Source organism: Cygnus atratus, chromosome 4 (assembly GCF_013377495.2).
Source record: "Cygnus atratus isolate AKBS03 ecotype Queensland, Australia chromosome 4, CAtr_DNAZoo_HiC_assembly, whole genome shotgun sequence".
NCBI classification, from domain to species: Eukaryota; Metazoa; Chordata; class Aves; order Anseriformes; family Anatidae; genus Cygnus; species Cygnus atratus.
In genome coordinates, this window is record NC_066365.1 from 5,497,337 (window position 1) to 5,521,730 (window position 24,394).

The window sequence follows — 24,394 nt, forward strand, 5'->3', positions numbered from 1 at the left end:
CTTAGTCTTTTTCTTCTACCACCCATCCTCTTTTCAAGGGTGGGAGATCCTGGTAAAATGTTGGGGAATTGAAGCATTCAGATGGAGAAAAGCTACCACAGGGTTATTGATTCTTGGGCTGATTTAAATGCCCTCAGTTCAGATTTTCCTTTTTTGATGAAGCAGAAGGAGAAAAACCTTCATGGAAAGGTGACTTAATATCTTGATGAAACACTACAAACAGAAAAGCTGCTTTCTTATCAAAAGCAGTTTGAGAAGAGTTTCCTGAGGGTAATTTCTCTATGCATGTAATCAAGGACAGCTTGCATGACAGACTTCTTACAGATGGGTATTCAAGCCTATTTGCTATTGACTAAATTTGCCAAAGCTCAGTTGCTTATAATTTCCTCCAGTATGCACCTAAGATATAACTGTCCATATAAAATGGATTGGCTAGGTTTATGTTAAGTCCTTGAAGAACTGGTGTGTACAGTCCCTCTATTCCCCTAAGAGGAGCACAGTGAGTAGTGCACACCATCTCTTAGCTTCTTTGTGCAGGCTAGGAAATGTTCAAGTGCCAGGTCTGTGCTGTTCATAACAGCCATTATATATATGCTGCCTGAAGAGTCTTCTGCCATTTCCAGGTTTATTTTGTGTTCTGTTTCTATAAGAAACTTTTTTTCCTTCTTTTGTAGATCAAGACAACAGCATGTTGTTCTTCAAATTTATTTCAGGTTGTACAAAATGTTAACCAATCAAGATATGAGTTAGCTTCTAATGATATAAATTGTATATACGCGTATAAATTATAAATTTGATTATGCCTTTGATGCTTCTGTTTTTCTGACTGTATCTACCTCTGACTGTATCTACTAGCTTGAGTGAGAAACTGGGTTTATTTTTCATTTTCAACATGCTTTTGTTAAAATACACTTTTTATGTCACTCTACTTCAAGAATTATTTAATTAGGAGAGCCGTAATTAACTCATCACATTCTGGCAACTATTTTTTTGGTGGTGTTAAAAGCATCAAAACCTTCTCCGTGTATTTAGCTTTTCAAAAAAATTTTGGAATGCATAAGCCAGACAGGCTGCAACCAAAATAGGGAGCGTCAGTGTAAGGAGTCTTCTGCTTCCAGTGCTTTGGTTTTGCAGATTAGCTTAACTGAAGGAAGCCTTGTAGCACTTTTTTTTTTCTCTGTTTGGTTTTAGAAACATGAATGTATTTTATTGTGCTTTAGGACTTTTTCCAATAGCAGATAAGGCATTACATCAATTAGCAAAGTAAATAAATAAGAAATATATTGACTTAAGAAATAAGTGATGGTAAATGTTAATTTTAGAGTCTCTAATGAATGTTTTAGTTGTTTATTCAAGTTATAAATAGCAATCATTTTAATTGAATATAAGCTGATTGTAGCAAATGTGCTGTGTTTGTAGCTGAGGCAGAATCAGTGTGTTTATGATAATCTAAATATTATTTAGATGACTTTAATAGTTTCTTAGATGCTTATTTAGGTCACATTCAATTATTGCAAACATATTTTGTACAGACTTTGGGTTTTGAGTCTCATTGGGTTGTGTTTGTCTGCTGTGAATATAAATGGGGCAGTAAGGGCAGGCAGAGCACGCTCTGCAGCCTTAGCATCAGGTTCTGGGTTCACTGGTTGCCCATCCCCTTCTTCCTCACAATCCTTCACCATTACACACACTTTGAAGTTGAAAGCTGGGTGCATTTGACCTTTTTAACCTCTCATAATTGGGATTCCGTGATTGATTAACAAACTTTTTTCTTTAGCAATTATACCTGTAAAAAACAAATAATGGTAAACAGCCAGATCTCTCCCTTTGCATCTTGTGGGCAAGTTCTTTATACTTAACATCATTATTGTGTCATGTTTTTCAAATCATTGTTTTAAAATCAGATTTTGGATATGATAACTGTTAATGAAATATTAGGTGTGTTTTGTGGTTTTCTTTAGCGTTGTCATGTTACTACTTAAATTTGTAAGCAGATGCCGCTGTATGGCAGAATTAAGAGTACGGCAACTATTGTCAGCATCCTTTAGAGTGTGGAAGTTACTGAATTGAGAGAGTTGTTAAAGGATTGGACCCATAATAAAGCAGTGAACAGAACAGTGCAAAAGAGTCAGGTTTGCTACTGATGGTAAAGAGTTTGGATTTGAGCCAACTCCGTGTCCTCTTCTGTGCTCAATTGCAGCCCCTGTGGAGCGTATCCTGTGAAAAGACATTGCCTGAGACACATGTGGTAGCACTGGCAATGTAGTCTGTGGTCAGTCCTTGCCAAAATAAATTATTGGAATATCAAAAAAAGAGGAATGGAGGAAGACCAGAATTTCCAGAGTCTCTCTGGCCAATGTTACCTCTGCCCATCTATGCTCAACACTCAGCTGTAGCTGGCACTTCCCAAAGTGGCACTGTGATTTTTACCTGTGCTTTGTCCGCCAGCCAATTTTCTTCACTGATTATTGGTGGGTGATCTCTGTGCTGTGTCGACTGGCATGGCTCCGTTCTTGAAAATTTGGCCTTGTGCAAACGTTTCTTTCTACAAGTACAGCTGGAGCAAAACCTTGGATTATGACTAGTTTTCAGCAAGGAGGAATTCTTTGTTTTGTCTCACTGAAGAGTAGTAATAGTAAACTGTTTTAAACACTTCCTCTTTTTTTTTTATTTAAATACACATCCCTTGCTTGAAGAATATTAGGAAGCAGTTACACAAATCGCTGTTTTAATAACTTCACTGCTAATTATTTGTCAGGTTTCTAACAATATGAGGTAAGCTGACATTTTCTGAAGGATACTTTAGAATTTTCCCCTGAGAAATGCGTAAGGAGTCAGCTTGCAAGTTCCGAAGGAGAAAATGATTTCAGGCTGTAATTGTCCTGAATTGCAAGCTGCCTGTCTGAAGACATAGTTGTAACTTCTTTTTCTTTTTACAAAGTTTAGCATTCACCCTGGTTACCTTGGAGAGGAAGGATTCTAGTGGAAGTAAGTCCATTTGGCAACCAGTATAAATACTTGGTGCAGTTTCCTGGGTAGCAGTTTTACTTCATACTTTGTTAAATAATCCATATTTTATAAATAGCAGCCTGTGCTTTTTGCAGTGCAGCATGCAAGTGAATTAATTTTAGGAGAAAAGTAGCTTTTAGAGTAAAGCCACTGAGTGTGCTAAAAACATGCTTTAGGACCAACATTGTTCTTAAAAGCTTGGTGCTTTATTTGGCTTCTGATAAGCTGATAATGCGAAGAGAAATAGTCCACTTGATACAACTTCGTTGCGTTTGTGTGCTTGCAGCATTAGAAGGCAATGGAGTTTGGGAGAAGCTTTTGAAGCCAGGTTTTGGAGGAGAAGTAAAGTGAAGGATTTTTTTTTATTTTTTTTTCCCACACAAACACACTGAAATGCACAGGCATAGCTACCTCCTGCTGGTCACAGCAGCACTAATTCCATCTTGCACTAAATTCTGCGTATGCCGTATATCAGTGCTGTGAAAAGTGATGTCTTAGACCAAGCTGCTGTGTAACAGTGCTATTGAGAAAGTGTAGTAAAAAGGAATCTTCTGGATATGGGGACCAAGTGCATTATGTGGGAGATATATGCATTTACAGCTATCAAAGGCCTAAGATTTGATTTTATTATTTTTTTTTCCTCTACTCCCCAGGTCTCTCCTACCCTATTTTTTTTTTCTTCTCTAAATGTCCCAGAGCTGTGCTGCCTTTGTTAATACTCATTCAGAAAGTCTTGGATAAAAAGCAACTACAGCTAAATCCCAAAAAAGATGCATTTTCTAAATTGAAAGTCCCTGACCCCGAGTGACATATGTAGTCATGTTGTAAAGAAGAAGGAATTTCTCTTCCAGTTACAGTTTGCATTAAGGTGTTACATTAAATTCCCGCTGCTTTTGTTTTAAAAGAGGGCAAGGTTGTATCTGGCAGTTGGTATTCTTTAGATTCTGCAATTTTATTTATTTTTTCCTCAGAGTATTACAATTTCTTGTCAAGGAGGCAGTAGTTATCGAGCAAACTGGATGCACTGATGGAAAGCGGGGAAGGCAGGCAAGATTGTTCTTGCTGCTTCTAGTTTTATTTCGTATTGAAGATTCTTGTGGGTGTTCTCAGGCACAACTGGATTACAGCTCAGCTCTGTAATTTAAAGGGGTTTCCTGCAGTGGTGAGAAGAGTTTACCTGTTTTATCATATCAGAGGCTATCATAAATGAGACCTTGCTGCACGTCTGCCTAGCTGCATGCAGGGAATAACTTGTCTTTTTGCTCTGCTGACTCAGCTGAGTCACTCAATTGCGTTATTCCAGGGAGACAGGGAGAGGTTTCCATAATAATCAGGCAATTAGGCTACTTAGGCAAGCAGAACCCACTTGCATGATATTTTTGTAGACTGCCTGCGACTGTGTATAGAGACATCTGGAGTAAGCTTACAAGTAAAAATTGGTCAACCACAGCAGTTTGCGCCCTCCTTCATCTTCTTTGGCCTCTCTTCTCCTCTCCTTTCTGCAGCATCACCTCAAGCAAAGGGGGAGAGGAGATGTGAGGTGTGATGTGTGGCTGGGCTGCAAGGTGGGTTGTGGCTTCCTAAAAATGCCCTTTGCAGTGCAGAATGCTGCAGATTGAACTGTCCACAGAACAGCACCGCTGGAAGCACGCACCTTGGTAATTTTTGGCTGCAGCTCTTTGTGGTACTGGCATGGGTGCCGGGAGTGTGGTGGGCCAGAGGTGTGTGGTCTGGACAGGGGAGCCCTGCAGGAAGGGGAGGACAAGTGCTGCTTCCAGACCCAGGAATGGGGGCAGACTTAGTGATTGGGAAGTAGAGGGAGATGGGGAGCATAGACAAGGGTAGGATGTTGGTATCTTGACTTGGAAATCTGAAGAGCTGAGTATGATGGCAAGGGAAGACTGAATTCAAGGCATAACAAGGAATTTGCAAGTGAGGTTGTGTAGAAAACAGTAACACTACAGTGTCTCCAAAATTTTAGAGAACAGTTCCTAATATCTGGAAGTTTGGCTGCTCCTCCTTTTATAAGTAGTCCTGACTGAAAATCAAAATCTGTGTTACTCCTTGCTAATAATGATCATAAAAATGGCGTTGGTTGTGGGGCTGAGGGAGTGGAAAATCAAACCTTTTTGGTTTTTATTATTATTGTTGTTGTTATAATATTTCCATGACTGTATAGGCCTCTTTCTGCCAGTAACAGTGGCTCTATGCATTATTCTTTCTCACTGGGTGCAGGAGTAAAATAGTTTTTGCTATCGGGCCATCAGAATTCAAGGGAACAATGGGACTCAGTCTGTTTGTTTGAAAACAAACAAACAAAAATATCCACCAAAAATAAACGTGCAAAGGACAGAAATCCTAGGGGATTAAGTACTGCCTTCATCTACTCAATTACAAAGGATGTAAAGAAAAACATTTGCATGGAAAATGCTAAGTAGAAACTCACTAGCCATGATTGGTTTCATAAAACCTTTTAAATTATGTGACTAAAATCCATAGTGTTCTTCCCTGATCTTGTTTTCAGATGCTTCCTGAAAACTGTCTTTTCCTGTCATGAAAACTGTTTTTGATTTTAAATTGGAGTGACAACTTTGCCTGCCTGCCTGGCAAGGTGGCTATGGATATATCCTGAAGTGTCCAATTCTTGCTTATTCTCCATCTTCTTTCTACCTGTTTTCATCTGACTGCTATGTTCTGATTTATATAAAATAGTGTTACTCTATACGAATATATTTGCCCCCAAGCTTCTTTAGGACCATGACCTTGAATATTATGTTTACATGGAAATCACTTTAACATTACCTAAGCCTTCTTCCATTACTGATACTTAAAACCAAGCACAAAAGCAACACCTTTGCTGCAGACTGATGTGATGTTTGATTCAGAGTTGCATCTGTTTGTAGTTGCTGTGTGAATCTGCATTCGTCTGGTTTTGTTCCATCAATTCTTCAGATACCTTTTAAAACTTTTCTTCTAAGCTGGTTTGAAAACGTTATTTACTACTTATTCCCAGTTGTACATGCATACACTGATTTCAGAAGCAAAATGTTACGTTCCAGAAACATTCAATGACATTGTCCATGAAGAATGTTTCCTTATGAAGAACTTGGGAACTATGAAAAGAATATTTTGCTTGAACACCAGATTTTAATCATACTGACTTTCAGGCTGAAGTTCCTTCTGTATTAGATTTGTTGCAGCAAGCTATGCCAACTTCAAAGACAAAAGCACAGGAGCCCTGCTTCTATTTAGATAAAGCTATCCTTTCCATGGATAAAAAGTTGCTTTATAGCTCCTGTGTTTATCAGATGGGACTGTTAAGTTCAAGTTCAGCAGAAGTAAAGATACTTGCTTATTTTCTCCAAAGTGTGTATCTTCATTTAATAGCAAGGGTGAAATGTCTGTAAGAGATTACAGGCTAATGAAAAAATAGATAGGAGCTATGATTGCACCAGCCACATGTCCTGGAGTGCTTTAATCTTTTTGAAGCTTGACTTCTGATTTGAGAATGTGTAAGCAGCTTTAGTTATAATATTAAAAAAAAAAATTAATTCATAATGCCTATTTCTTCTTCTTAAGAGCAGTAAGTGCACATGGCTTAGCAATTCCCAGGCCTATTTAAAAACTAATGAGGTGAGTAGAGTAAATTCTTTACTTTGCAAGTACTTAGGGGTGTTGTCAGGGAAACTTCTGGGAGATAACGAGACCTCAAACTTTGGTTGAAGTGCTCTTTTCCCTGTATCATGCTGGTCTCCTCTGAGGAACAGCTTCGTATACCTGACTAGTCTAAAGTAAGATTCACCCCCAAAGGTAAGATATGCTGAAGTAAGTCTCTGTGTGTCAGCCACCTTCTCTTGCACCTCCTCTTAAATGTTTGGCTGGGCTAAAGCAAAGAGGGTAATCCCTGAGGTAAGGTAGGCCACAGCTTGAACACCGATGTGGAGAAGAGCAGGGAAGGTGTGAAAAGTTCAGAAGAACCCACAAAGTTTGGGTGGTTAGGGGCTGAGACAGCCTCAAGTCCAGTGCCAAACTGCAGGTGTACATAGCAGGATGGTGGTATGACGAGGAGGTGTGAGGAGGCCATGCAGCACTATGGGCTCAGGAGAGAGTGGCTCAAAAGTTGTGCAGAGGAAAAGGCTCTGGGGGTGCTGATCAATGCTTGCCTGAACGTGAGCTGGCAGCATGCCCAAGTGGCCAAGAAGGCCAACGGCATCCTGGCTTGTATCAGGAATAATGTAGCCAGCAGGAGCAGGGAGGTGATCGTCCCCTTGTACTCTTCTCTGGTGAGGCCACACCTTGAGTGCTGCGTTCAGCTTTGGGCCCTTCAGTACAAGAAGGACATTGAGGCCCTGGAGCGTGTCCAGAGAAGGCTACAAAACTGGTGAGGGGCCTGGAACACAAGTCCTGTGAGGAGCGGCTGAGGGAACTGGGGTTGTTTAGTCTGGAGAAGAGGAGGCTCAGGGGAGACCTCATTGCTCTCTACAACTGCCTGAAAGGAAGGTGTGGGGAGCTGGGGGTCGGCCTCTTCTCACAGATAACTAGTGATAGGATGAGAAGGAATGGCCAGGGGAGGTTTAGGTTAGAAATTAGGAGACATATCCTCTCAGAAAGAGTAGTCAGGCATTGGAAAGAGTTGCCCAGGGACGTTGTGGTGTCACGTGACACCTTGGTGTTAGCCTTGTTTAGCTTGAGCTGACTGACAGGAAGGTAGGAAAAATGTCTGATATGAAATAGAGTTGTTACAAGATACCTCAGATGAAGTCATATTTTTAAATATAATTAGGAAGTATGATCTTATAAGTGCATGCATGTATTTCACTTTGCAATTTCAAGGAAATAAATTAGTCTGATAAAACAGCTGTTACTGGAGAGAATTGATTCAGCAGTTCTCTTTCCCAGAAGTCTGTCAAGGAGCTTTAGGCTACAGCTTTGCTCAAAACTTATACAGAGATATTGTAACACAAAATAGACCGTATAGGCAGAACGGGACACCCTAGATGAGGAGGAAAAAAAAAGGCAACTAAAATTATGACAAAGACAGTTGTAAGGTTCACAGTTGAATGTTTCTCCTTATTTATGACCCAGTTAATGGGAGAAAAAAAAAAAAGCTTGTCCTAGTTATTAAAAACTTTTTCACAGTACAGATAGTGTCTGCCTGTAGAACCCTTCTTGTGACTTCACACTTTGTAAACAGGGGGAAAATGTTTTTGTGTTATCATAAGGGAGTTTTTTTTGACAATTTTGCTTTCTGTTGTAGACTTCATAGACTTCATGCTTTCTTCATAAACTTATTATTTCCTGAGGTATTCATCCCATATGTGGAATGAGAATTGAATAAATTAAAGTAGGAAGTGGTCGTGTAGTTAGAGTCCATGACAGTGTAAATGTTTCTCCAGAAGACCCAATTCAGGTCATAACAGCCAACTTCACTGGCATAATCTGCTTACATAACTCCTGACTTGGTTACCTGAGTGTTTGTTGTTACCAGCAACCATCAGTTCCCCCTTCAAGGCTTGAATTCTTTTTGCAGTGGACTTCCTTACTTTCCTTCCTTGGTATTGCTCCACAAATGTCCTCTTGAAGCAGGAACTGTTGCTTGAGGAGGGTGTAGTGATGCCGGCTAGCTTTAGTCATCAGACAAATGAAGTGTATTTATCTAATCACTACTTTTCTACATTGCTAACTTTCTTGGATGTTGAAAACTTGTCTGATGCGACTTTTCTAGACATGGACTGTTGAATTCATTTGACAAGTCTGAAGTTTGTCAGAAGACTTTGACTGTGTTCCTCTTCCTCCTCCCCTTTGATCCAACTCTTTTTAATGGACTCCTCCTGGGGAAATGCAGATGCTCAGGTGCAGATGCACCCTGGCAGGTGGGATTCTACAGCAACTGGGAGGTGGCTGTGTCCTCTGTCACGCTTGTATTTTTGTTGAAACAGGTCTCCCTTGGGTGTTGGTCTATTCTGTTGAAATACGTAATACGTTATCTAGAAACTCAAGCATCTTTCTGATTATAAAGCATTGTGACCTCAATTATCCTGAACTTGGGAGGACGTTAGGTGCTGAGACTAGCAATTTGGAAGTTCCTGTGTTTTAAATATGTTTGTATACAACAGAAAAGCCAGTTTGGTGGGCTGATACATTCCCTGAAGCATACCTAAAGATTCTGTCTGTAATTTTGAGTACATTTTGATAATCTGTGTTACAGTAAAGGTGTCTATAACTGCACAAGGAGCGTCTAGGAAGTCTTTTGCTGGGACATACCTCAGAAAAATGTGTACGCCTATGTTCTCCTTAGTATGTTCATGGCCTTCTTCTCTAGAGTTGGAATAGTCCTCAGATTAAATGTGAAATTAATATTGTTTAGAACTGGAAGAAAAAAAAAAGCCAGAGCTAATAAGTTAGTTAAGCTACTGCTAATTAGTAATGCCTGTTTCCCTCAGCACATTACTCTTTTTCTCTTGAAATTTTTTATGTATACATAGTTTCTTGAATCTGTGTGACTGCTGCAATCTAAAACTAGGTGACATGGAATTGTTTTTTCAAAGGAGAAAATTTGGTACTGTGGTACCAGGATATATTTTGAGTGTGCTGTATGTACTCATTCTCAAAAGTAACATTATATTTGTAATTTCTCACCGTAACATTATATTTGAGGCTGTCCTTTTTTATTTTTTTTTTGGCTTTCCATAGTCGATCTCTGTATGCCTGTGCTCATGTTCTGAACAACCATGGAGTGTATGAACAGATCTTTATGATGAAATGATTGGCTATTTCGTTTGTCGTCTTCCTCAAGAATAAGACGATACGGTCTGAAGGTCTTTCAGAAGGTGCTCCCTGTAACATATCCTAGCTATTCTGTTTGTTCCTGTCTGTTGACAAGCCAGAAAAACTCACTGGGAACAGCTGTAGACTTGGTTATAAACAACTTTTGCCTCTGTTTGACCTTCTGCACAATAGGAGCTTTTAACAGTTGCACAAGACAAACCAGTGGTGTTGTAAGATGACAAAGCTCTATAAGCCTATCTTTGATGTACCTAACTCTGGGAGTAAGTTGAGTTCCATAATGTTTTTTTGTATACATAGCCAACGTGTTAACTCTGTATCTGCTGGATTAAAGCATAATGAAAATAAGCTGCTTTAAAATTTACCTGTGATTTTTCAGATTGAGGCAATGGTGATAACAGAAAATAAAATCTTCCTGCAGAAGACTATAAATAAGTGCAATTTATTAACTCCTTAACACCATGGCGCATGCTGATGTATTTTTAATTGCATAGTGTATGAAAGTTTTCAAAACTTGCACTTCCAACAGTTAATGAAGGATCTTCTAGTTCTTTTGGATGCAAGTGTAGTTGTAATGGCACGTAGTTTCAGCATGTAAAACAACCTGAAGGAAGGACAAAAAGTTTCTTCAAACACTTTACAATGTGGTCATCACAAGATGTATTTTTTCTGTTGCGGTTCAGAGTTTTGTATGTGATGGCAGTTATTAAAGTACAGGATATCTACATTCTTTATTATTTACAAAAATAAGGGGGATAATATTTTTTTTGCTTTATTTAGAAGTGTGTGAGCTTTTAAGAACATGAATTGAGGAAAGCACTGCAGAAATGTTACTGCTTAGGAATATTTCTGAGATAATTCACAATGAAGGTTCTCTTATGAAAAACAATTTAAGTATTATTAAAGTAGTTGTTGGAATATTACCGGGTGTGATACCCTACTAAAGAAAAAGGAACAGATTTTTTGCTTTATGATATTTTGTTGTTTCTTCAAGTTTGGTTTTATTTAAAAGTAACTCTATATGTTTTAAACAGGGGAAATTCCATGGTATTTGAAAATATACAGTGAAAGATTTAGGGCATTTTGCATGTCTGTCAAGACATGGAGACAGAAGGATCAAGAAGGGTTATATAGGACTATTTCTAACATTTCTGGTGTCCTGATCTTGGTCTGGTCTTTGGGCTGAAGGTTGCACCTGATGTTTAGATAGTTCTGAAGCTTACAGTGACGTTCCTGCAGTTTCTGTGCCAAGTCTCCAGGTGCTACCCTTCCTCCATTCTCTAAGCCTTAGCCATTTCAGCTTGTCTTCTCAGAGGGTGCTTCATAGCCAGTTTGCTTCACTTCTTCCGATGCTGAGAAATGTTCTGTGAGTTTTCTGAGCCCCTCAGCCTTGGTGAATTTTGCATTAACAAATCAGAAAACAGTTTGCACTGATCATTGAAGAATTTTATTTTCAAACTACTTCAGAAGAAAATAGGGCTGTATTTCTTGGATAGGCATTTTGCACTGCTCTGGAGCTTTTCTGTATGGATAGTCCAACTCTGATTACTTCAGAGTTTCTGTCTAACTGGGTTGTTATACTCTGAGGTTGTCAAATAAGTAGAGGATTCAAAGAATGCCATGTCTTTAATTATATCACCTTTAATATTATTTTTCTCCTTTTAAAGTCTAGGGATTCTATCAAGCTGGATGACCTGAAAGCAGAGGTGTCACCGCGTATTTCAGCAGAAGATCTGATTGACCTGTGTGAATTGACGGGACCTAGTCATTCCAAAACACCTGTAAAGAAAACAAAGCCTAGCAAACCAAAGCTGCTGGTGGTGGACATTCGTAACAGTGAAGAGTATCCTTCAAATTCAAGTGCTGGTCTTGCCAAATCATGCTTGCATCAATTACCTTCTCTTTGTCTGCAGGCAGTGTAATATTGGAATGGTAAAAAAAAATTGGAAGGGATGTGTCCAGGTACAGTGGAAGGACTGAAGGCTGATTTTTTTTTTTGTCATGGGGAGTCCTGGTTTGTAGAGAAGAGTACGGATGTATTTTTACCTTCACACTTGAGGCTGTGGTTGTAATGAAGCCACTTTGTACCAATAGCACAAGTGCTTTGATACCACTTGTTTTTTTTGTGATAGGTGTTGTTAGCAGACCTTCCTCACTGAACATGACCGATATTTTGGAAGTGTGGGAGACTTTCCAAGTTAGTGGAAGGGAAGTGGAGAAGAGTTGATAGGGACTGGCAAAGCACATGAGCTCCGTGGAAAGTCAGTTCTCTATAGAGTGCCTTCTCACTACTGTCAGGTAGTGTAGCCCAATGACTGTCCTAACTTGTCATCTAGTTTGCTTATAACCAGCTTAAAGATATCTTGAAGCTATATGTATATCAGGATTGCTACCCTGTCTACACCGTACTCTTCTGTTCTTTTTCAAATACATAGTACTTCGCGTGTGGAGGGATTTTTTAATTGTTTTTCTGTATTGGCATAGTTAAGGGACTGGGTTCACTTGTTTTTTGGAAGGGGGATTCCTTCTTACCGGATGTGTTTTGCCAGGAACACACATGTTCATCAACATCCATCCAAAAGTGGGAACAATTACATGTTTTTATTTAAGGTAACTCTCAATGTTCTATGGGAGTATTGAGAATATACTTGTTATTGTTTATATTTTTTAGGTACTGCTCCTTTCATAGTAGTAAAGGTGATGTAGATTGTTGCTTTTGCCAGGAGGTGTACTCTTAGTTTGCTGTGTAACAAGCTGTAATTTGTAAGGATTGAACAGTTCTCAGTAGAAAAATAATAAAAGAATCAGGAGTCTTAGTCCAACTTCTGCTTCCAAAAAAAGGAGGACCATTCATATTACTTATGTCTGGCTTCTTAAAGATCTCCAGTGACAGATTCAGCCACTGGGGAAAAAACTTTCCTGTGTCTGATAACAGACTGCATGTGTATGAGAGAAGAATAAATACTAGACAATGAAGTGAATGTCCAAGAGTTATAAGCTTCCATACTTTCTAAAAGGAAAAGTATGGTTACTGTTGAAGTTCTTAGATGGATCATATTATTTCCCTCTAATGGTGAATCAATGCCAAATATTTGGGCTAAAATATATAGTAAAAACTTAAATACAATTTTTACTGTGTAAATAGGTGTAAATATATTATTTACATAATAAAGAGAATAGTATAACTTGATTATTCTAGATAAAAACTGTTATTTTCAGGGAGTTGTAACTTTATTATAAGCCATACTTGAACCTGTAATGTGGTCTGCTGCATAGATAAAAACAAAGTGGTCAAAGGAATACAAAAAAAAGTTTTGGTTTTTTTTTCTTTTGTTTGCATGTAATTATTTCATTCGTTAGTTAAGGTTTCTAATTAAGTAGAATGTCATTAATCTGACTCTATTTTCTAGACTTCTGTGGCCTATTTTTCTTCCGGAATTAGCCTGTTGAAAATGTGGTTCTCCTGTTTTTTTGTTCTTTTTGAGGCTGTGTTCCAAGAGATCATTTCTCTATCAAGAGAAAACAAGTTTAAAAGAGAAAGCCCTGGAATTAAAAGCTCTAAAAGGTTATTGCTACTGTATAAAAAGCTTTGATACTACTGAGTTAAATAATGTTTTTATTACAACATGCATCATTGTGGTGTTAATTATTTAAGCTGCTTACTAGAAATCATCGAGGAGAAAGCAGGTGGAAAGCAAGTAATATAAAATGCCTAGACTATAATCATTGCACTGAAAGACTATTATCTGTGTACAGTAATGGATTTATTTGTATTACAATCAAGATCAAAGACAAGGTGCTTGTTTAAGTGTTTCTGTAGCCTTCCTAATAGCTTGATAATAGGTTTTACTCTACTGTTGTACTAATCCTATTCTATTCATGTGTAGTAGATTCAAAATTTCAATTATTTGAAAATCATTTGACTGCTGTGAAGTGGTTTTGTGAGGTAATTTTTCGTATTACAAAACTTTAATCAGTCTTTCACTTTATATTTCGTGAATGAGGAGGCATGCTGGAGAGAGAAAATCTCTGTAGTTCAAACAGCACATTTTAATCACTGCCGCTGTTGTTTCAGCATGGTTGGAGTCTGTGGTGGTAGAGTAAGATGTGATTCAGTGCAGAAAGACCTACTTCCTTCTGCTTGTAACCTGCCTTTTAAGTATTGGGTGGACTTGAATCTTCCAGGTGTTAGGAGGTAGGGAATGTCATTTTAGAAACATCAGCCTGGTCGGTAATAAAATTACCCCACAAACGATTTATTTTTTATGTCAGTTGTAGAAGAAACTTACAGTGTATAGAATACTATTAAACTGGCATCAATTCTGAATATACATAGGAAACCATAGGAATAATGTGTTCACTGTCTTATTCTTGCAGTACAGAAACAGTCTTTTGTCTTCAGAAACTATCAACAAACTGTGCAACAGGATCAGACAGTGTATTTTGCTGTGGTAGTTGTTTTCAAACATGACAGACCACTTTGAGCCATTTCAAAAATATGATCACTTCTTATGTTTTGTTGTTTATCTTTTTCAATATCTATGCCTGTCATGCTAAACTTCCCTCTTCCACTTCGGTTTCAGTGGGATTTGAAAAAAGCATGAGAGAACTTTCAATAAGTATCAAACGTGATTCATATTTTGTATTAGGATGAACTTGAAAACTATGGCATTGTTTTATAATGAAGCTCATATTACAAGACCAACAGCTAGTGACCCTTTTTCCCCGTGGACAGCTTTGTAACAGAAGACTTTCTAATGAAAAGGTAATATGCTCAAAGCAGTGTTTCTGGCCAGCAGTTCTGTGTAAGCCTCATTTTATTAAGTATGTTAACAGAAATACTGTCAGCTTTTCGTTCCTGCTATGAAAGTTATAGTGACATACTTTATGGTCTCTAAGTCTGTAACACAAAATCTCGGTCTTTTTGTTAGTTAGTAGCAGAATGTTTAAGATGGTCACTTAAGATTAAGGAGAACATGAATGACAACTACAGTTTGGACCTACCAAGTTAGGTGATAATGTTGGTAAATGTATTTCTTTTCTTTTTTTTTCAAAAAAAGAAGTTAAGTTTCTCTGAGCATTTAGGCACACTCAGTGGCATGAGCATAAGCTGCTAAGTATATCCACAGTCACATTCTGTGTAAATAAATGTCATTTCAGACCTTTTACCCTGGTTAGTAGCTATCAGAATGATGCAGTTATAAATTAAGGGTGGGGAGGGATGTACATCTGCACCCCCGAAATGGTGAAGGAAGGGATGTCATAATTTTCCCTTACCAAACAGTAATAAACTGATAATATTAATGGATGGTATGTGGTCGTCTTTGTTGTTTCAGATGTTTTAATGGAGCCGTGTTTTTTCCCACATGATAGTAATGATGAACATAAAGCTGAGACTTACAGAAATCACAAGAAATGAATATTAGTATTAAGCTAAGTCAGCTAAATCTTACCTCCATTTAAGGCTGCTCCTTTAAAAACAGGAATTCTAGGATTTATAATCAAATCTAGTAGCTTTCTGTAAGTATGGTAATAAAGGGTGACTAATCTGGATATTTGACATTGTGTATATTTTCACAGAAGCTTGCAGTTTCCCAGCTCTTCAAAGCTTTTCTTATTTACTGTTGGGGTGGGAAGTATTCCATGAATGTGCATACAGTCTATAAAAGTAATTCAGAGGTTTGTTAAGGTCTTGACACTTTTTGGAAATTCAGTAAAAGCTAAGTAGTAGTGATCCAGCTGAATTTTTATTGAGGAGACTTTCACATTCATTACTTGTTCAGAAAATCTCACTGAACGATCACCCTCTGAGAGTAAAGCACAATTTAACTACATCTCAGCATTGCTGGCATTCATGTATTAACTGTTTTCTGTGTGAGACCCAGTACATACTCACTGGTATTGGGATTGCAGGTAAATATAAATGATTCTCTTTGGATCAGAATCATAGGGGGCTTGCGAGGAGTTGGCAGGAAGTTTAAGGAAATTTCCCAATAATCCCCATTTAGTAATGGTTCTCATTTTAAGTAAATTTGCATAAAACTCCTTTGGAAAGGATGCTCCAGCTGCTCACTGATATTTGGTTCCTGTGATAGGACTAGAGCAGCTGGTTTGAAGTAAAACCCCCAGAAATGTGCATACTGTAAATACTGGGTCCTTAGTACCGTTGCATTTAACAAATCAGTTCCTGTAGTGCCATGCTGTATCTTTTATGAAACAAACTCTTGATTCTCTCCATTTTTCTATGTAGTGTCAGAAATTGTTTTGTCTCTGTGTAAATAGTAACGGAGGTTTTTTAAAATATACCAAGACAAAAGATCAGCATTGTTGTATCACATCAGCCAGGATGAAGAGCAGGTTCATCCTACAGCTGTGCGCGTGCCACACATTTCTCTGCCTCTCAGATGTCCTTAACTGTTCTTCCTAAGCTTTAACCGTGGCCACATTTCTGGCAGCATCAATGTCCCATTTGCATCAGCATTTACTGCGGAAGGAGATCTCATCCAGTGCCCAGCAACTGCCACACTCCAGAGCTTTAAAGGAAGAGTTGTGGTGATCGTAGGAAATGCAGTGAAGAACACAGCTGCTGTAAGTCTGTTGCTATAATATATATGTTTATATGTAGAAATACATCACAGGAATTAATGCGTACAGTAATCATAAATACTATAGTCTGGATAATTTAGGCATTAGTAACTGGATATCACCACAGGATTTGGGGCGGGGGGGGGGTGATAGGTTCTGCTTCTAGACAGAAATATTTACAGTGGTCAACATCTGAGAAAGTTAACATTTTGAAGTGAATTATTTAGCATTTTTTCACCTTTAAAATCTTTATGTTGGAATGTTATGAAAGTGACATCACTTCTAACGTGCATCAGTAAGATCTGTTTTTCAAAAGTGACTTGGGTTTAACATTTACTTTTTGCAGTGTTATTAAGCATATACAAGGTAAGTAGGGAGCAACATGCATGTTGCATGTGAACTCCAAAGGAAATAAGATACAGTTCATATTCTCCAAGTAAGAAATAGCATATTGATTAATTTTATAGAATCATTTAGCTTAGGTAATTCTGCTCAATTAAGAGAAGAATGGTTCATACAGCTATCTTCCATACGATACTTTGACTAGATGGTGGAGGATATTGGGATTTGCCTGCTCATTTCTATACATTTTTAATGGTGTTGTGAACCAGCAGAATGATAAATAGAATTATTTCTGTTGCTATTCTTTGTCTCTGGTGAAGTGAACATATTTTTCTGCAAAGGCGTGCTTTTAGGTTCAGTATACCTTTAGCTCACCACAGTCTCTTAAGCTTATTTACTCAGAAGGCAAGAACTCATCTGCATAACAAAAGTTTTGTTGTGTTTTTTATGCATATAGGGAGTTGTAAGTAGCACGAGAAATTTCTTTCATTAACCTATGTTTCATCATTTAGAAAATGAACTAGTGATATTGAGAGAGGGAGTTAGGAGAATCTTATCAAGTAGAGATGGAGCACTGACGGCATTGAAGTAGGATGCTACTTAGTGTCTTTGCTAACTATGGTGCATTGTGCAAATTAACTAAAGCAAGAAGCCTTGGGCCCCTTACCAAGGTCAGTCTCCTAATAAGAGAGTGAGCCTATCTTAAGAGACTGGTAGAAACTGGTCCTGCAGATGGACAAGAGCCAAGGAGCAACTGAGTCTGTGCAAAGACAAGAGGTCAACTAGCGGTGACGAGGAAGAGTCATCAATCTTCATCCCCACGACCCCAGTGACCACCACCAGAATACACTGCGCAAGCGCAGATGGGAGGAGTTTATGGAAATGACTCCTTGAAACTAATTTTAATACGAAACAGGGACAGGTTATGAATATGTATAGGCGTATTTTGAAACTTCATGCATATGTAACTCTTTACTGCATATAACCAAGGCAAGTTGCCACGTCAGGCACGCGGGACTACCCCCCGTGCTGCCCAGCGCTGAATAAACATACCTACTTTACAATCTTACTGATTGTGGAGTCCGTTTTCCGCAAGTCAATATGTATCATATTTTTTAAACAGTAGCAGAGGTGGTATAAGACAGACTGTACAGCACATCAAATAGTTTCAGTCCATGAGTATCTAGGTTTCTGTATTAGACCTGGGTAAGTCCATGATAAATATTTCAACGTGAAATCAATCAATTTGAATAATCACAATGGCTCACTAAATGCTGAATGCATAAATTGCCCCTCAGCGGAATAAATACAAAATGCATAAAATGCTAAGTGCCAAATGGAGATGATTTAATGGACACTTGACACCTTTGATGGTGGGCTATGCAGCAGCTTTCAATAATTACATTTTAAATCACCGAACATCCTAATTTATCTCACTAAGAGTCTTACTGTTCACTAACCTCCAGAGGAATGGGAACAGAAAAAACAAAATGCTTTCATTTTCAGTAATGACTGTCTTTATGAAAGATAACCCACATACTAGCAAGTCATTTTCTGGGAGTTTTTTTGCAGGACCAGTCAGAAAAGTTGAATCTGAAACAGAGGAACACTGTAAGTGTTATGTCTTGAACAGAATGAAGAAACAATCCGAAACAAGTATCTGCAGGAAAGGAAGGACAGAGGCTTAACAGTATGGGTTGTGGGTTACACTGTAGCTAAGAAGAGCAGATTTTTTTCTTGTATAACATAGTGACACTTCTAATGCAATCTTGAATTTGTCTCAACTTTTAAATGTTTCATTAAATGGAAAATCGAACATTTCCTTTGCTATGCGCTTCTGCAAAACTTTGTGTTCTTAGTGAGTCCAAGCACTTCAGCCATGTAAGAGGAATCTGCCTTATCATTGAACAGTCTTGCCACAACTGAGACAATCGTTACCACATTTGCATGCAACTGTAAATATATATATATATTTACAGTTATGTGTGTGTGTGTATATATATATATAAAACAACCTCAATTGAACTGTGTTGCTAGAACTTAGAGCTCCTTACTTTTGTAGTTTGTTTTTTTTTTGGGCCAGTTTCAGTTTTACTCTGCACAGGTTGCATGGAACTGTCTGCTGCTATTCATGAGTGTAACCAATCCAAAAATACCTAGCTTGAGACTAGGCAAAAATAATAACTATTGTTGTCTTGAATTTTTGCAAAGTAATCTAATAGTATGAATGTGTGGAAACAAAAACAATATTATCCAAAGTAACACTAAAAGATGTTCAGCATAAAATATATCTTTTCTGAACAGAATTATGTATTTTCAGTCGAAAATGAATTAGCCACAAATTTTTTCCTTCACCATAAAGGAGAATTTTTCAGAAGTGTTGACCGATATTTACTCTACTAAAAATACTGAGATTGGCTCCTCCAAATGTGTTACTGAAATTTATGCAGGGCTGTGTGGGTGTCAAAAGTGTCCAAAAAATGTTGTTGATTTATAAGGCTATTTGTAATTAGGAGGTTGAATCTTTCAATTACATTTCATATTGGTAACCTGCTTGGCACCATTGAAGTAATAAAAGAAAAAAGGCAATGTTGAGTGTATTGAACAGACTTGTAGAAAACTCCTTTTTTCCATTTTCACACTTCTTTTCTGTTTTGTGTATTTGATTTGGTGCCAGATGATAAAGTTTTTAAATTGGAAAGAAAAAGCTGTCTAGAACTTGGTAGGCAAGAGGGGAAAAGAGAAAACTTCACAGTGGCCCTGCTCCAGAAGGAGACAAAGAAGCCAGCATGCCCCAGACTGGCTTTAGCAGAACACTTCCTTCGGACAGAATTAAAACAGGGTAATTCTACTTGTTAAGCAACTTTATTTGCTTGCCTTGGAAGCTAAATGAATAGGTTGTCTGGTGTGTGAGAACCTTATGAATGCACCGTTAGCAGCATAATGGTATTGCAGAGAGGCACTTGCACTGGGCATCGTGCAGGGGTGCTTGGCTGGCGTTTTTGCTCTGCAGCACGTCTCTTCCTTCAGGCTGGTTCTCCCGTTGTGCTGGCCTTTCTTCTCCTAGGGGATTCCAGGCACTTGTTAGCAGAGCAGAAACTTGTTCGTCTCTCAAGACCGTATAAAGGGTGTTATGCTCGAATTAACCAGCCAGATTCTATTTTGATTGTTAACTTAAATACATTAAGCAGCAGCATCTCTTAAGTGAATTAAATTCCCCTTTCCCACATCCACTGATATGAGTACCTTGAAAATTCCAATCCAGACAAAGAATCGCTACAGTTGGCAGTATAATGGTCAAGTGCTCAAGAGGAGCATTTTTTTTTTTTTCATGCACAGCAAATAACATTTTGGTGCTTATTAATCTGTCTCTCCCGACTTTTGTCATTTTTGAAATCTGAGATACAGTGTGTGAAAAGGTAGATCTTAGTTACAGACATGTAGGAAAGGCATTAGTTTGGGTTTTGGGGAAGGGTGACATTACTTCTTCATTTCCCATTCCTTAGCCAACTTTGAGGTGGTATTTTCTGCTTCCGTTTGCAACTTTTAGACTGTATTATTGTGATGAAAACTGAAACTAGGATGGGAGAAATAACTTATCTGATATTAAGTCATGCTGCAGCAGCTCAGTTTTGACCCTGACTTGTTGTTTCTTGTGTGCTACAGTTAAGATAAATTTGTTGTTCTTTTTTTTTAATTGAAATGCTTTAATAGAATAAAGTTTATAGGACTCTAATATGTGTAAAAACTAGAAACTCATTTATTTATTGCCAACAAAAAAAAATGCAGGCAAGCAGTATGCTGAAGCTTAAAGAAATCTGTATAGTAAGGTAATAAATTCTAAATGGGAATGTTTTAACTTGTGATTGTTACTTTTGTTTAAAATCTGGGTAAGTTATGTTGCTATAAATACATTGTCTAGACAATTTCTACAAGTAAATGGAGCAAAGTTGTCTGTCTCGTGTCACGGAGTAGCTAATAGTTAAAATATATGAACTATCTCCAAAGCAAAGGCAAGTGGTGCAGGATTTCCATGAGATCTTACTGACCTTTTTCAAGGCAAGAGGGAGAGGGTCAAGTTCAAGATTCTTTTTGTATAACACAGTCCTAGCCTGAAAAAAAATAACAGCAGCTCTTTCTATGTGGCAGTAACATTTTTCTCTAAATGTAGATGCTGATCTATTAACATAAAATCTTTTCTCTTGCTTAAAAATGTTGGGTAAAGAAAAAAAGATAATAGAAAACATTTATTTTATGGTACTTGGGAGACTGATACCAAAACAATTTTTTTTCTGCATATATAATTTAACAGTGAATATGAACTGAAAGTGTTTTTTTAAAAAAAAAAGTCTGGAGAATGTAAAACTAAAATGTCTTCTCCATCCACTCATACATTTTTTTTCAATGTTAAAAAGCTGAATGCAGTAGAATACATGTTCGGACCCATATTGATGTAAAGTAGTTCCTTGTGTTTGTGTTCTTGTTCCTGATTGTGTCGGCACACTGCAGAGATGTGTTTCTCGTTTCTTATTATATGAAGTCTGAGATGCATAGGTAAAAGTGTCTAGTTACTGCTGTTGTGGTTTTTTGTTGTTGGCTTTTTTTGTTAACTTTTGTGTTTTGTTTTGTTGTGTTTTTTTTTTTTTGTTAAGACCTTTTAAAGAAGCTTTTCCAGAGAAGCAAGTCCCTGCACATTCAAGCTTGTTTCTTCTTATAAACCTGTCTTAAAAAACAAATGGAAACCCATGAGATTTCATAGGGTTGTCTGAAAACTAGGTGTCACATAGAATACTAAAGGGCAGATGCGTTCATGCTTCTGAAGACAAATACAATTACTTAGAAGGGCCCACTGAAAATTTTGGAGTGAAAATAAATATAAATTAGACAATTAAATTCTTGCGATATTTTCACTGTCTATCTAATGTATTCTGCATTTCCTTGTAAATGTTGCTTAGCAGAAAAGCAATTGAGCAAATGGGATGAAAACTGAAGGTATTTTCTCTTTGCAAAGAAGGAAGGGCTCCTTATGATTCCCAGAATGGCTCTTTCATCTGGTTGAGGTGTTAAGGCAACACGCTGCACTCTGGGTTTAGATTCAGAGTCTAGTGGCATCATCAGGTGTCTTTTTGCCACCTTTAAAGAAGAGATAGGCTTCATTAATCAGCAGCAATCCTGCTGGTTGTGTCTCTACCTAAAACATTAGGTATCTTCATTATTTTATTCCATAAAGTCTATTTTGTTTAGTCTGGTTTTGTTTTTGTAACATGTATACATGTTTGTTTTTTCCTTAATCAGCAGAAAGTTAGCCCAGCTGCTGTTGCCAGAACATTGCTCTTCACACAGCCCAAGAAAAGCACTTGGGCTGCAAGCCAGCAGTTGTGCTATGCTGTTGTAATTCTGCCCCTATCAGTGGCTTTGGTTAGTTTGCACGGCGTGCCTGAAGTACAGCAGAGGTGACCTAAATATTCCCCTTTTCTCATTAGGTGTGAAAGAGGAAGAGGGGAAAATGAAAGATGGAGGCTCAGGAGCAGAATTTGAATGTACCTTTCCCAGTTCTGAAGTAGGTGCCATGGAAAGACTCTTTCTAAACTCCCAGTAGGTTCTGTTCTTTAATCCGTATTGAGACCAATGGTTACAGTTATGGGAAATTTTAGGTGGTTTGTTGATGTAGATGTTGTTCGGCTCACCTGTCTGCCTTACTACCCAGAGGTTTGGATGGTTCTGAGATGAGTGGTTGTGGGGTCATCAGCTTTTCCTATCAGAACATGTCTGACTTCTGGGAGATGCTGGCAAGCAGGATCTCAACTCTTCTCAACCGTTTAGAAGCTCTGTAAGGGTTGGAAAGGTGGGAGATGGTAAACCTAAATGCTGGAGTGGGGCTGCCAGGCTCCAAAGTTTCTTCCATGCATGTCAGTCTTGGCTGTGAGCATACTGTCTTTGTGGGTTGCGCCTCTGAAAGAGCACCCTAGTCCTTGCGTGAGCTTGTGTGAATTAGGTCATATCTGTAGTATTTAGGGCTACCGCATAATAACATAGATTAAGCACTTTGTGCAGCTGTTCTGTAGTCTGTTTTATATTTTCTGGTATTTTGGTTCAGAGAATCAGAAATAGTGATAACTGAAATAGAGACGGAAATGAACCAAGGGTGTGTTACAGCTCCAGGAGACTTGAATGAGAATATTGCTAGCTACAGTTGTATTGGTGAATTGGGCACTTCCAGTATCTATACTGCTTGTCTGGGACAGGTGTTTTGTTCTTCTCTAAACTTTTTCTGAACCAGCTTTTGAAGAGAACTGGCTGCCTGCTACAGGAAGGACATGCGCATTTGGAGGGAGGGTCAAGGACTTACATCTTGGAGTTTAAGAGGAAACAGGCCAAAACTGGCAGTGTAGGTATGCCATCAGTAATGTCTAAGAGTTGGTGGTTTTTATATGGATTTGCTGTAGGCTGCCTAATCAGCTGTCTCTCTGGTTAAAAAACGCAAGACTTCAATTTGGGTAGTGTTACTAAAAATTAAGCAAAGTGCAAAGAAAGGTTTTGTACTTCCAAGCATTTCTTTGAACATTTCTCCACATCTAGGATAGACTTTAGACAATTTTACAAAAAAGCCATCCTAAAAATAAAGTGAAGAATAAATTGAAGTGAACAGAATTTCTTTGGACATATAAGGGGGAAAGAGATAGACTCATGCTTTCTTTTTTATGTTCAGGCCACGTGTTATGCGTCTCTTCACTAACAGCTTTTCTATTGTCTGCTCAAAAAATAGGATCAGTATGCTTTTTGCAGTTTAATTCTACTGTCTATTCAGCTGTATTGGGTGCATTGCTTATATTTTGGTCAGTATAAGCTGTTAACAGCAGCTAAAACTCTACAGATGAGTTTTTATTTTCAGGTTCTCACTTTCAGCTTTTTTGTGTGTTTGTGTGTAATATTACATTTCTAAATGGAAGATTAAAAATGCAGGTGTTAAAAAGTTTCTACTTGGAGAAATGTGAGTCTTTGCTGTTACTTTCTCAGTAAAATTTATCCCAAAACCAGCTATTAAATATCTGTTTGTCTAGGCTTATTTTCAAATCTTTGCATGTAAGTGCTTTAAGTTTCTGCTGTATTTTTGTACTGATGGAACGGAAAGTGTTCCTTTTTGGCCAGGTCTCTGTGGGAAGATTTTTTTCTTGATCTTGTTAGAGTAAGTTCTCTTTTTTCTTTTTTTCATTTTTTTTTAATCATAGTATGTGTCTGCGTAAAGTTGTGCTCCTTGTGTTTTGTACTTCATACCATAACTGTTAGCCAGGCACTGTTTTGTTGGTTTGGGAGTCTTCAGGTGACTCTCTCTCACCTTGGTGTTAAAGTGCCTTTTCACTTATCTGAAACCTTTTAATAGAAGAAGAACCTGACTAAAATTAATCTTGTGCTGGGTCTGCTTTCTGACACGTGGAAAGGGTTGGTTTAAATAAATAATAATTATAAAAAGCTCTGATGACCATGATGTGCTTTCAGATTGGCTAACTCTTTACTGAAATCATACAGCAAAGCAGACTGCACTCTCTGACGGGTTTGTCCAATATGTGATTACAAATGAAAAAAAAAACAATCTTATGATAGTGGATGGCAATACTACAGAATTTGGTTAATGTCTCTTCCAGCTTCTCATGTACCTCCCTTTCTTCTGACT

General features: G+C 37.9%; 1 protein-coding gene across 20 annotated transcripts in view; it reads left to right on the forward strand.

The window, feature by feature from the left end:
• TBCK (TBC1 domain containing kinase) overlaps positions 1-24,394 on the forward strand; it is a 107,958-nt gene that overhangs the window by 77,866 nt on the left and 5,698 nt on the right. For 17 of the 20 annotated variants that reach the window (XM_035540966.2, XM_050710277.1, XM_035540983.2 and 14 more), the window contains 2 exons: positions 11,463-11,638; positions 16,224-16,383. In XM_035540966.2, the coding sequence (XP_035396859.1) occupies positions 11,463-11,638; positions 16,224-16,383 (336 nt within the window). Of the gene's footprint in view, positions 1-11,462; positions 11,639-16,223; positions 16,384-22,205; positions 22,285-24,394 lie in introns of those variants that run through there. The other 3 variants (XM_050710290.1, XM_050710288.1, XM_050710289.1) reach the window with 2 other exon arrangements.